Below are 14,598 nucleotides of genomic sequence, written 5' to 3'. Positions count from 1 at the left end.
TATGATAACAATTACTGTTCTTTTGTTGCTTAGGCCTTTGAAGATATTTATATAGAACAGAGAAAGACAATACGCACTGTCTTGGAGTATGCTGATAAAGTCTTCACCTACATCTTTATCCTTGAAATGTTGTTGAAGTGGTGTGCCTATGGATTTGTGAAATTCTTCACGAATGCCTGGTGTTGGTTGGATTTCCTCATTGTAGCAGTAGGTATCTTTTTGCTTTTTTCAATGCACTGTTTTCCTAAAGATCTAAGATTGTACCTCTATCTAAATAAATAAGACCTAGCATTGTTACTCTTGTTTCTTTCTAAATTTTTTCTAAGGCAAAACATTCTGTTGTTTTCATTCTTGCTTGCCACACCCCAAAATGTTAATTGGTTGAGGAGGTTTCCCATTTCCCATATTTCACTTTCAGGTCCACTTTTTCACTGAGATTTGAATGGTGAATGAACTTCAGAAAATGCCACAGAGATAGTACAAAACACACAAAAACAAATAGAAGTGCAAAGCAAAACTTATTTCTATTACTCTATTAAGGTCCATGAATTCTCCTTCTATTAAAAATCTCAAACTAAGAAACGAATCAGTGAGTTGTACAAATGGACTGAAATAATGAGAACGCAATAGGGCTATCTTACTCATAAAATAAAGTACAAAAAATGAATTGGGAAAATTGAAAAATTCAAAATTAAACTTGACCAATCTTGGTCAAGAGTGAAAGACAGGCTTGCACCACTGCAAGAGTACAATGTTTGCTTCTGCTTAAGAGCTAAGATGTTTGGTAAAAATGCAGTCTCTTTCAATTCCAGTAGAGAAGGTTTAAGTGATTGCCTGTTCAGTTCTTCTCCCACCGTGTTTCTTTTAGTTTCTCTTGAACAATACGGCCTTTCCTTCAAAACCTTCACCAGTCATAAAGCACAGGATATGAGGGGGGCAAATTTTGAATAGTTATAAATATTAGATAAATAATATTCCAAAAGGCGCTTTATAGAACTTTTGTCCTTTTTTTGTCACAATTTACTCTTCAAAAGACTGGGATCCAAAAGGCAAACCGAACACATACTTGCACTCATGCATGTATCTTATATTTATATACCTAATTTTTACATGCTAATTTGATATACGGTATTTTGGGTCTCCAAGTATTTGTTTTCTTGAAGCAATGGGACTTTCCACTGACTGCCTCTCTTATTTATCAGCATGCTATTTTTGTGGAATAGAAGACCTGAAGGTGATGTAATATTTTTGATAGCGCCTTTATTTTCTGGGCCTTATTGGCGTATAGCGTTGTTATTGCTGCTGTTTAAATGAAATTTACAAAAGAGTGCATTAAATGTTTTTAAATTTTGAACAGAAGCAAAATGAAGTTGACCTGGATCTTTTAAAACAAAAGTCCACCCTACTCTTAGATAAAAAGGCATTAGAGGTCTGCACGATTTGACACTGCATTATTAATGGGAAATACTGTGATCAATGATATTTCTGAGATCTGGGGACCATTTTCTGTTCTTGTTCTCTTCAGATTTCAAAAGACATTGAGTATCTTTGTGTGTTTGTTTCCCCACATACATCTTCTATATACAGTAGTTTGTCACTACTGTACTGCCCTGTACTGCTTGACTTTTTGTTTCATTCTTTAGAAAAATGTGATTGCTGCTAGTTCAATATCAAAATATCAAATATATATTTGAATTTTTCATCTGAAAACTAACATTTTATCCCTGTATAAATAAGCAATATGTTTCTAATTAGTCTAGAGTTGCGTTTGAAGGTTCAGAGAAATATACCGTATTTTCTGGCGTATAAGACGACTTTTTAGCCCATGAAAATCTTCTCAAAAGTCAGGGGTCGTCTTATACGCCGGGTGCTGAAACTTTAGGGACAGGGCTGGCTGGAAAACCTGGAGCGGATCTCCCATTTGGTCTGCGCAGGGAAAGCGGGACCAATTGGAGAAGAAGCTGCAGTCTGTGATTTTTTACAGGCTGGGGTCTGGGTGTCTTTCCTTCTAAAGTTGAAGAGCAGCCGCAGTCTATCCCAACTTGAAAGGCAGGTGGGGAATTCAGCAGCCAGAGCAGCTGCTTAGCTCTAAGGACACATTTGACTCAGGAACTGGGCGGGCTGGCTGGAAAACCTGGAGCGGATCTCCCATTTGGTCTGCGCAGGGAAAGCTTTAGAATGAATTAGGAAAAGTTTAATCCACTTGCACTGTTTTATGTTTACATGTTTGATGACAAACAGCCTTATGTTTATAAGTGACAGTTTTCCTACTAAGTACCTGCATAAGCATTTGAATTAAAATTACCATATTAAAATCAAATCTGATGTTTTTTAATTTTTATTTGGTGTGCGTTGGAAGAGGGGTAGTCTTATATGGCGAGTATAGCCCAAAGCCTATAATTTAACAGGAAATGTAGGGGGTCGTCTTATACGCCCAGTCGTCTTATACGCCGGAAAATACAGTATTCTAGATCTTTTTTAAAAAATGATAATAATAATGTTCGATGTCTGTTTGTGTTGAGAAAGAATCATCTCCTTAACTTTCATTCCCCTAGTGTATTTTTTTTTCTATAAGGGGACCTTTAAACTCCAAAATTTAGATTTTTATAAAAAATTTCCTTTTCATTCCTATATTACTTATCTATAAATGCAAACCATAAATGCAATGCAAGATCATGCTAATTCCTGTCAATCAATATTGTGCTAAAATAGAGAATCAGGCACGTTGAACACAGTGGAACTTTCTGTTGAGTAAACATACATAGTTTTGTTCTTTTAGACAAGATGTTGGTGTTTACCCCTAATTTTGAATGAATAGTATTTCCAGAATACAATATCTATATTCACTCCAATACCTGTTCCTCATTAATAGTTACTATTTACCTATAACTGCTAATATTCAGAGTGATTTCTGTAGAGGAGGCAAAGAAGTCAAAATATGGTCATGACCACATGATTGAAACCTCACCCTCTTGCACATGTGTCAGTGTGTCTCACACGCAAAAAAAGCACTGGGGTTTGAGCATGCAATCAGGGCCATCATTCTGAGAAAAAAAAGACATTACCTCACTTATTCAAGTTCCTGCAACTCATAAAACATCCACATCATGTTGTTTCAGAGTGTTGGAGATGTGTGAAAAACATCCAGTCACTTTAATGAATTTCAGAGAGCAACTGAGACGGAAACAGCTTCTTGTAAAACAGCATTGCCCAGTTAGCCTCCTTCAAGAAATAGGAGAAGCTTCTTCCTCCTGAGATCTATAATTGCTGAGACAGGAGACACTGTCACTTATAGGACCCTATAAAAGAGACTATCCTAGAAAATAAAATAACAAAAATCATCAATTTCTCGTTGCTTAAGAGAGCACTTCTGCTCCAAACCCCTAGCATTCATGCAAAATTGGCTAAAAGACAAGTTTTCAAAGTCTGAAAGTCAGTTCCATCTGACAGATTCCAGTGGAAGTGATTAGGCACATCTATTATTCTTTCTTTGAAATCAATGAAATTTAAAATTCAATCATATTCATGTCTGCTAAGAAGTAAGCTTTATTGTGTTCACTGGCTCATATTTGGGGGGGGGGGTAATTGTATCATATTAAAGGAATATTTTCCATACTTAAAATTGTTTATTAAGATATTTTATCTTTCAGTGCTTTTGCATGGATGGACAAAATATTGTTGAAGTACAATTGTGAATTGTCTGGCATTTTAAAAATAGAATTACATTTTTAAAATTAGATATTTTACCATTTTTATCCCAACACTGATACATTTTCAAATACATTTCTGGTTTCATTGATTGTAAGCTTATGTCTCTGTAAGTTTACAATCTCATTTTTTATTTATTGACTTATTTCCACTTTTCAATTATTAGATCCTCAAAATTTCTTTTAATCACCTTCCCTTTAGTTCAGGTATTCTAGTGCTCCTTGATCAACTTACAGAGTCCATCTATCATGTTTTTAACCAATACAAAATAGATAACCTATTGGGCCAGGGAAACATTTGGCATTTTGAAAACATGCAATGGAAATAATGACAAAATAGTTGTCGTAGGAGTTTTGCTTATTCAAAAATGGCTTCATGTTGGACATGGCAATCGGAAATCCACTTGGAGAAGATTAAGGTGAACAACAATGAAACGATCTGAAGACAGACCCATGCTGCCTACCTCATAATTATTTATTTTTTCACATTTGTGCTTTGCCACTATCCTACACAGACTTTCTGGGGCTCACAGAATAAAAGAAAAATAGCAATAACATTGAAAATGTCATAACATAAAACCAGAAGTCAAAACAGACAAACCTAAACTCTGAAGAACATTTGGTCAGTCCCCCAATGCACTCTGGACCTGAAATGCTTCTGGAAGGGAATCAAGATTGGGGCCTTGTGGAAGCCATTCCAGAAGGCCAACCCTTCAATGGACTGATCTCCCCAAATGAGATACAATCAGTTGTCTATGGAGATTCTCAATAATCCAGATAATCATTGTCCCAAATATGCTTTTCAAAAGGCAACTGGACTTTTTTGGTTGACCAACCAAGAAAGTTCAGTTGTCTTTTGAAGAGCACCTTTGAGACAATCAGTTGCTTCTCCCAGCCAGATCAAATATATATTACTAAATTTCGAAACTTCAGCATATTATTCTCCAATCTGGCTGTCATCCCTGAAAAAAACCAGTGTCCTTAACTTTAGTTCTTTGGCAGTTGCTTAAAAGTATTGTCCTCTTCTTTGGAGCATTCCAGGCAGTACTACGGTATTTCATTTAATTAACATAAGTGTTAACTCAAATCAATATTTTAAAACACTCTCTAATAACACTGTTACTTATAGAAGGTTAGGTTTCAGAATGATAGACAAGATGTTTTAAGGAGACATAAGTGAAAATATAGTACCTTCATATGTACATATCTACAATACATCCCATAGCATATCAAAAGAGAGAATGACAGAGACAGAGAGTTCTAATTTCTCCATACTTTATATTATTGTAAATCTTAAATGCTATCAGGACACCACATTATTATTATTACAGTCAGCCAGATCTTTAGACTGGATTTGGCATTCTGATCCACATACTGAGTCTCTCCCAAGGACTGTGGATAGGCAGATGTTACTTTTATTATTTTCCCAAAATATAGGGGGAAATGATGGCTCTAAACTGAAGGTTATGGACCTGTAATTTTGTTGCTCCAGTGCAGGTCAGTGGATAGAATATACAGGGTAGTCCTCAAACTATGACCACAATTAAGCCCAAAATTTATGTTGCTAAGCAAGACATTTGTTAAGTGAATTGTGATCCATTTTACAACCTTTCTTGCCACATTTGTTAAGTGAAATACTTCACTTCAGGAGCTACCAGTGCAAAATGGGAGCCAATCCTGGAAGCAGCAGCGATACTGCAAATGGTAATTTGTGAACTAGCTCCCAGAATGCATTCTGACATTAGAACAGGAATGGGCTTCATATCCTGAACTCCAACTTCAAATGTTGTAGAACCCCAGTCCTACAGTCTCATCAGTCCTATCATGTATGAACACTGACAAGAAGCTAATATATTGCATTCCAACATGATGCACACGTTGCAATAAAGAATATCTGTGGAGTTTCTCAGTCAACCAGGTTATAGTTGTCTGAAAGGTGCTGTTTTTTCCGAGTCCAGTTGCTTTTTGAAAAACACTCCAGTTGCCCGTTGAAAGAGCACCTTTATTCAATAAAGAGTACAGCATCTTCCACCTGGGCCCAACTATCTATTATTCTAGCCAAGGGTAATAGGCTTGTAGCTGAGCACATATAGATGGTACCAGAATTTGGAAGCCTGAGATAAAGAATTCATATGTGATGCATCCACTATATCTTATTAACAACCTAATGTGAGGAAAGGATCTTAGTCCTCACCAGTAGTACAATACAGTCCTGTTATTACTTAGAATAAGAGAAAACAATAACCTTCTCCACTAGATGGCTTCCAGACTCTTTGGATGGCAACAGCTATTCCATGCCACCCATTCCCTACACCAGGAAACAGAAAGCTGGTGATACGAAACCTTCAGAAAGGCTTTGCTCTGACACAAAGGTTGCAAACTCTTAACAGATGAACTGCTTTTTCAGAGGAGAAACACAGAAAACTAGATATTTGTTTTTCTCTTAATTTTGTAATGCTATGTCGGTGGGTCATCCTCATTTCCCCATCCCCGCCCGAATGAGAGAATTAAGGAGCTTTGTGCAGTGTGTGCATTTATCTGTATTCTTTTTCATAGGTCCTTTAAAAATTTGTCTGGCTTAATTTAATGGGAGCTGCTGGGATCCTGCAGACTGTTAAGAGGGCGAGGGTAAGGTTCTTGTCATCCGTTTGGGCTCCTAATCTCCAACAGACCCTGTTTCGTCTGTGTCTGTCTGTGCCTCTCTTTCTCTCTCTCACTTATTTTTCCCCTTTTGTTTTATATTTATGCCTCTCTCAACTGCATTATTTCCTTCCAGGTCCTTTCAGTGAAGTGCTGTAGGCAGCTGATGGCCATGCCTTCTCCGGTGTCACTGTAAATGGGGGTGGCTTGGGCCTGCAGTCCAATTTGGGGGATGGATATATTGCCAGTGCTAGGGGATTTATGCTAACAGTCTGGAACCTCTTCTTTTTTCTTTTTCTTTTTCCTTTCTTTTCCTGTTTTCTGTGTAGGTGTCTTTAGTCAGCCTTATAGCTAATGCCCTGGGCTACTCGGAACTAGGTGCCATTAAATCCCTTAGGACACTCAGAGCCTTGAGGCCTTTAAGAGCGTTGTCCCGATTTGAGGGGATGAGGGTAAGATGCCATTAGTGAGCTGATCCTTCTGCATGCCTGTGGATTATGGTGTTTTTTTTTAAAGCATGCTAGAACCGATCAAACTGGTAGAAAGATGTAACAAACAGAATCATGATGCAGCTGCTGACGTGATCACTTCCCTCCGTTTATGATTCTCCATCACCTTGCTGCACTGTTCTCCCTTTTTTTATTTGGTGATTACCATAATAATAATAATAATAATAAATAATAATAATAATAATAATAATAATAATAACAACAACAATAACAATAACATACTAATAGAAAAAAGGGAGATATATTAAGCTGCCCAAACTACATGTCATTTGTAGATTCTCTGTTGGCACTTGGCTGCTCTTTTTTGGCCTGGCTTTTAATACCTGTAGTATTCAAGGGGGCATTTCTGGCTGTAAATCTGGGATAGGGAGAATCACCAGGTGCAAAGAATCAGAATTTGAACCACCCCAAGTTTTTCTTCTCCCACTCTCCCAAAGTTAAGACCAAAGATGGATAAAAAATGAGATAAAAATACAATGGTTGGTTTTCAAGTTGTTCCTGCCTTGTTTGGGGAGATATTCAGGACTGCAGAAAAGGGCTGGATATTGGGGGGAATCTAGTGCTCCCCTCAAGAAAAGATTTCTGGTTTAATTCCTCTCATTTGCACCTCGTTGTTCTCAGTCCAGTCCATTCGTGACTGGCTGCCTTGACTGATAGCTTTTCTCCCTCTTTTCCGTTTCCTGTTTACATGCTTTATGCCCCCACTCCACTCTCCCCTATCAATCTGATGTTAGCAACAAATCACAAGCAAAGCATAGAATCTGAACTTTCTAGATTTATCACAATATGCCATCTATAGAGTTTGAACTTAACCATGTTTTAAAGGAGATTGCCAATTTAATTTTTTTGTATTGCACAGCCTATATAAAAGATACAAGTCTGAAAGTTGTGATCCTATATTTTATTAAGGAATGAGCCCTTCTGAATGCATAGGTTTGGGCTGCATGTGTGGTGCATTCTAATACAATCTCTTAATTGGAACAATATTGGCAGAATGAAAACTAGGAGGTTGCAGAGAAGAGCTTCAACCCTCATTCAAAAATCTGAATATATCTGTGTTCAAAACAGATCCTAAGGGGGAAAAATATCTGGGATTATTAGTCATTTGCTCAACCTGTACAGAGATTTTGTTTAGTTGAAAGGTTCAATTGAAATCCAATGTTATCCTGAAATTGCATATTATACCTGCTCCAAAAGGACATTGAAGTGGGCGCATTACATAATTATGTTTACTAAATTACATTGCTAAAGTTCCATCAGTTTGGTTTTACATGGAGATTGGATGTTATCTATTATATTAATATCTTCCCGTGCTGTATAACAGTAAAAAGATAATCCTTATTTAACTTTCTCCACATATTAAGGACAAATGTGCAGGGATGGGGGAATTATTCACATGGAGAAACAATATGAAACATTTTGAGCCCTGGGTATATAATTGTATAATAAATTGTGGCCAATCCTAAGAAATTGATGGTTGTAGAACAACCATTCTTTTCAATGGGATTTCAAAATGATCATGTTCAGTTATCATTTTAGGTTTGAGTTCGTTAGTTCTAGACACCAAGCAGAACTAAATTAACAGGACAGTTTTATTCATGTTTATACTGAAATCAGCCCCACTGGTTTTGGTGCGCTTACTCTGGTAATAGTAAATATGTTCAGGACTGCAGTATAGTGTTAGACCTTGGCCCAAATTCAGTGGAATGTACTTCAGATATGAAAGTGGATTGACATTTGTTCTGACCTGTACAAATGTTACTTTTACAAAAAATCTGGACAGCTGCTTTTATTATAGTTACTTTCAAAAGAAACTGGAGTTTCTAATGAAAGTAATGTAACATAAATTATCAGACATTTTAGCTAATTTAACTTGAAAAATTGTTTCCCAGCATCTTTCTAATAGAGAATGGCTCTTTTCTGGTAGGAATTTTAAAGCCAGTTAGAAGTTATTTAAATCCATATATAATTCAAGCCTTATCTTTTTTACCATCAGTATAAACTGACTTCATGAGAATGAAAAAAACCCATTATTTTTTCTAAAGAGCATTAAATATTGTTCTTCGTTTGTCCTCTACCGCCTAACAACTTAATATTTAAAAAAATATCTTCAACTCTATGTATTTGGGGAAAGGGAATTAAAATATTGTTATGAAATATGCATGCCCTTTACTATTTCTAATATATAGATGTCACACAAAAGCCATGTTCCCTTTTTCATGCAATGCAATGGTTTTGATTATTTAAAACTATGTGCATAATGATTACTTTATAAGTGAAAGAGTAGAAAAGTAAAAGATACATTATGCAAGACAAATAGAGAGCAAATAAAAATGCAACAGTGTGTCAAATCACAATAATATGACCAATAAATTTACTTGGTTTTTATTTCCCTCATTATTTCATCTCAAGAATAAAAATGAGATCTTTGAGTTTTCAGTTGGTATCTGAAATATAGGCTGATAACGTTGAGTTTAATAGTTTCTGTTATTTTTGACAGCCCTCTATTCAGAAGTCAATGGGCTGTTGATTGCAATGATTTTTCTGCTTCATATAGCGCCTAACTTTTGCAGAAGATTATGCATCTAAACACAAATTATGCTATGTCACCATTGTGAAACTTAATGTAAAATAATCGTGCCATCTGTTGACACTTAAAAAAATACAGTAATCAGCAGAAAGTAGATGAGGGTTTTTGACTGGAGGAACTTCATGTGATATTTGCCTTCATCCCAGCGGGTAGAGTTGACAGAAGAAGTCAGGGAGATTACAGTGCTATGAGAGCTAATTCCTACTGGCTAGTGGCAGTATTCCAGTATTTGAGGGGCTGCCACAAAGAAAAGAGGGGGGTCAAACTATTCTCCAAAGCATTAGAGGGCAGGACAAGAAACAATGCTTGGAAACTGATCAAAGAGAGAAGCAACCTGGAATGAAGGAGAAACTTCCTAACAGAACAATTAACCAGTGGAACAGCTTACCCCCAGAAATCATGGGCTCTCCATCACTGGAGATTTTTAAAAAGAGGCTACACAGTCACTTGTCTGAGATGGTATAGGTTCTCCTGCTTGAGCAGGGAGCTGGACTAGAAGACCTCCAAGGTCCCTTCCAGATTCTATTCTATTCTATTCTATTCTATTCTATTCTATTCTATTCTATTCTATTCTATTCTATTCTATTCTATTCTATTCCTGTCCAGTCAATGGGAAAGGCTCTAAGAGGAAGGAAGGAAGGAAGGAAGGAAGGAAGGAAGGAAGGAAGGAAGGAAGGAAGGAAGGAAGGAAGGAAGGAAGGAAGGTGAAGCAGAGAAGGGAATATGGCTTTTGTTTTTGAGCTTGCAAATATGCATGCTCAGCTCTTAGGACACTTCTAAAGAATATATAGTACTGATTAATTTTATACTAAGCTACCACTAAGTCTTAGGACCAGTTTGGCACCCTTTCCTACTCCCATTTGAAATATGTGGCTTCATGGGAATAGGAGTAACAGGGCCCACAAGTTTATGAATCTGGTTTTAAAATGGGGAAAGATTGTTGGCTAAGTTAATTTACATGTGTCTGAATTCCAAAAACTTGATTAAGACTTAAATTTTAGACTCTCCTGGACTCACAACATTATCAAGGCAAGGCACCCCCTCCTATCCACATTCTTAATTTTTCTTTTTCTTTTTTTTAATCAACCACCTATTGAATGGCAAAAGAAATAAAACAAATTCCTAATATTTGTTTGGATGAGTTATTTAATAAAAGGTTTTTGAAAAACAAAACACTTGGAGACACATGATTCTTTTTGAATTAAGATGAGTATTGTGGGACTAGCCTTGCTTCTGTTCCCCTTGCTAAAACTAGACAGATGGATGTTTTGCTTGTAAAAAAAAAAATAAAACCTCAAGCCCTCCTATTTTCTGTACTGAAGCTTTCTCTCCCTTCCCTCTCCCTCCCAACACAGGTGGTTGTGAATGCCTTGGTGGGTGCCATACCCTCCATTATGAATGTACTGTTGGTCTGCCTTATCTTCTGGCTGATTTTCAGCATTATGGGGGTTAATCTCTTTGCTGGGAAGTATCATTACTGCTTTAATCAGACGGCTGAGTATCTATTTGAAGTAGAAGAAGTCAACAACAAGACAGAGTGTGAGAAGCTGATGTATTCCAATGAGTCTGACATCCGATGGAAGAATGTAAAGATTAATTTTGACAATGTCGGTGCGGGGTACCTGGCCCTTCTACAAATCGTAAGTTTTATTTTGTTGTTGTTGTTGTTGCTTGACAGCTAATGTTGAGATCTTAAAAACGTTTTCCTTTTGTGTAATCCCATGTATCTTTTCCCGTATTCGGATGGATCAGCCAAATATTTTTTGGCTTTTTTAAAATTGTGCTTTGCAGTGATTATCAGGGGGCAATCAAGAAGTTATTTCCATTTTTGAAATAATGAACATGGGAAAGAATCTTAATTATTTTCACTTGCATCCCCTTTATTGGTGAGGATTTAAGAGCAGTATATTTTTTAAGCACAGAATAGAATAGAATAGAATAGAATAGAATAGAATAGAATAGAATAGAATAGAATAGAATAGAGTAGAGTAGAGTAGAGTAGAGTAGAGTAGAGTAGAGTAGAGTAGAGTAGAGTAGAGTAGAGTAGAGTAATAGAATAGAATAGAATAGAATAATAGAATAGAATAGAATAGAATAGAATAGAATAGAATAGAATAGAATAGAATAGAATAGAATAGAATAGAATAGAATAGAATAGACCTTGGAGGTCTTCTAGTCCAGCCCCCTCCTCAACCAGGAGAATAGCAAGGATCTGTTCGTATAAGGCCGGAGCCGCATGCGGCTCTTTCAGCCGTGTCCTGCGGCTCCCAGTCCTCCGGCATGTGCAGTCCCCCCCAAAAAAAAGTGGGACTAAAAAAGTTAATCCAATCAATTCAAACTTCTCACGAAAAAAAAACTAGCAAAGTTAGAATTGATTGGTTGAACTTCTTTGGTTTGTGGGACTGCTCACAAACCTCCTTTCTTCTTTGGACTCCACATGGTGGCAGCGGAGGAGGACTGCTGGAGGACTGCTGGAAAGGTGAGTGGGCCATTTTTCTGTATGCTGTACCTTCCTCTTTCTGCTGCGAAAGAGTGGGGTGGGGAGGGACTTGAGTGAGTCGGCAGCAGCCCTTTTTCCACCTACTGTGCCTTCCTCAGGCTCCCCTTCTGTGAAAACGTTGCTGCTGTCTCTCATTGAGAGAATGGGGCAGCGGAGGCTTGCAGAACGGAGGATTGAGCCTCTGCCGGAGGCTTGCAGAATGGCAGATCGAGCCTCTGCCGGTGGCGGAGGCTTGCAAAACGGTGAATCGAGCCTCTGCCGGCGGCGGCGGCTTACAAAACGGTGGATTAAGCCTCTGCCGGCGGCGGAGGCTTGCAGAATGGCAGATCGAGCCTTTGCCGGCGGCGGAGGCTTGCAAAACGGTGGATCAAGCCTCTGCCGGCGGCGGAGGCTTGCAAAACGGTGGATGGAGCCTCTGCCAGCGGCGGAGGCTTGCAAAACGGTGGATTGAGCCTCTGCCGGAGACTTGCAGAATGGCAGATCGAGCCTCTGCCGGAGGCTTGCAGAATGGCAGATCGAGCCTCTGCCAGCGGCGGAGGTTTGCAAAATGGTGGATCAAGCCTCTGCCGGAGCTGGAGGCTTGCAGAATGGCAGATTGAGCCTCTGCCGGAGGCTTGCAGAATGGCAGATTGAGCCTCTGCCAGCGGCGGAGGTTTGCAAAATGGTGGATCAAGCCTCTGCCGGAGCTGGAGGCTTGCAGAATGGCAGATTGAGCCACTGCCGGAGCCGGAGGCTTGCAGAATGGCAGATTGAGCCTCTGCCAGCGGCTGGGATGGCTCAGCAGAGGGAATGGGCATTTCTCCGTGTGCAGGAAAGGTCTGTTAGGGAGGCGGTGGTCTGGTATTGTTTACCTCCCTCCTGTGTGTGTGTGTGTCGGACCCGCAGGGAATGGCTGGTAGAGGTGGCCGTCTGGCGTTTCCCCCCTCTCCTGTGTGTGTGTCGGGCCCATGGGCTCGACACACAGAGAGACGCAAACACCAGACTGCCGCCGCCTCTACCAGCCATTCCCCACGGGTCTGACACACACACACACACACGGCGGCAGAGGCTCGCAGAACGGCGGATTGAGCCACTGCCGGAGGCTTGCAAAACGGCGGATTGAGCCTCTGCCGGCGGTGGAGGCTTGCAGAGCGCGGATCTAGCCTCTGCTGCCGGCAGAGGCTGGATCCGCCGTTCTACAAGCCTCTGCCACCGGCAGAGGCTCGATCCGCTGTTCTGCAAGCCTCCGCCGCCGGCAGAGGCTCAATCCGCGGTTCTGCAAGCCTCCGCCACCGGCAGAGGCTCGATCCGCCGTTCTGCAAGCCTCCGCCACCGGCAGAGGCTCGATCCGCCGTTCTGCAAGCCTCCGCCGCCGGCAGAGGCTCGATCTGCCGTTCTGCATGCCTCCGCCGCTGGCAGAGGCTCGATCCGCCATTCTGCAAGCCTCCGCCGCTGGCAGAGGCTCGATCCGCCATTTTGCAAGCCACCAGCAGTGGCTCAATCCACCGTTCTGCAAGCCTCTGCCGCCATGTGTGGTGTGTGTGTGTGTGTGTGTGAGAGAGAGAGAGAGAGAGAGAGACGTGGGGAATGGCTGGTAGAGGCGGCAGCAGTCTGGTGTTTGCGTCTCTGTGTGTCGAGCCCGTGGGCCCAACACACACACAGGAGAGGGGGGAAACGCCGGAGGGCCACCTCTACCAGCCGTTCCCTGCGGGTCCGACACACACACACACACACACACAAGAGGGAGGTAAACAATGCCGGACCACCGCCTCCCTAACAGACCTTTCCTGCACACGGAAAAATGCCCATTCCCTCTGCTGAGCCATCCCAGTTGCTTGCGTTGCAGAAGGCAAGTATTTGGGATGAAGACTCGAGATTCAGCGTTTCTCAGCCCTCTCTCGAGTCTTCATCCCAAATGCAGAAATCAACCTGAAACAAAGAGAAGGAGACTGTAAGGAGGGCGAGATCAGCGCGGCCTGAAAAACGCCGAATCTCAAGTCTTCATCCCAAATACTTGCCTTCTGCAACGCAAGCAACTGGGACGGCTCAGCAGAGGGAATGGGTGCACGTGGAGAAACGCAGATTCCCTGTGCGCCCTTGCGAGATATGGAGGTGCTTCAGGGAAGTAACTGGGATGGCTCAGCAGAGGGAATGGGCATTTCTCCGCACGCGCTGATCAGCGGGCGTGGAGAAACGCGGAATCTCGAGTCTTCGTCCCAAATGCAGAAAGCAAACTGAAACAAAGAGAGGGAGACTGTAAGGAGTGCGAGAAACGCCGATCTCGGAGGGAGCAGGGCGGCTGCATATCTCCGCTTAGGCTCCACTGTTCTGTCAAGCGTGTTGTTTTGCGCATGAGCACGCATGCACGTCCTTCTTTGCGGCTCTGAGTTTTTTCTTTTGTGAGGGAACCAGTTCCGAGTGGCTCTTTCACTCTTTCAGGTTGCCGACCCCTGGTATAAGGAGAGGTCTAAGCTAAGTAAATGGCAACTTTAGCTTTAAGGGGAGGAATGGTATATAGCCGTGGTGCTGAACCTATGGCATGCATGCCACAGGTGGCACACAGAGCCCTCTCTGGTATATAGCTTCCTGAAGAATTCTAAAGAATTCTTAATTCCATGTTGCTTCTGGAAAATGCTGCGGGGTGTGTTTCTAGTTTGAATATATTCTAAGCAA

General features: G+C 40.7%; 1 protein-coding gene and 1 long non-coding RNA gene across 4 annotated transcripts in view; one reads left to right on the top strand and one right to left on the bottom strand.

The window, feature by feature from the left end:
• Nucleotides 1–14,598, bottom strand: part of LOC310635063 — a 110,005-nt gene that overhangs the window by 68,464 nt on the left and 26,943 nt on the right. For all 3 annotated transcript variants that reach the window (XR_014491322.1, XR_014491323.1, XR_014491324.1), the window contains exon 2: nt 3,066–3,316. This is a non-coding gene — a long non-coding RNA (uncharacterized lncRNA). The remainder of the gene's footprint in view (nt 1–3,065; nt 3,317–14,598) is intronic.
• SCN8A (sodium voltage-gated channel alpha subunit 8) overlaps nt 1–14,598 on the top strand; it is a gene marked incomplete at both ends in the record, with an annotated part of 79,396 nt that overhangs the window by 53,022 nt on the left and 11,776 nt on the right. Inside the window, 3 exons of the mRNA XM_083353607.1 lie at nt 34–207; nt 6,677–6,799; nt 10,802–11,086. Of these exons, the coding sequence (XP_083209733.1) occupies nt 34–207; nt 6,677–6,799; nt 10,802–11,086 (582 nt within the window). The remainder of the gene's footprint in view (nt 1–33; nt 208–6,676; nt 6,800–10,801; nt 11,087–14,598) is intronic.

This window comes from Vipera ursinii, assembly GCF_947247035.1.
Source record: "Vipera ursinii genome assembly, chromosome: 2".
NCBI classification, from domain to species: Eukaryota; Metazoa; Chordata; class Lepidosauria; order Squamata; family Viperidae; genus Vipera; species Vipera ursinii.
This window is presented reverse-complemented; position numbering and strand designations above follow the sequence as displayed.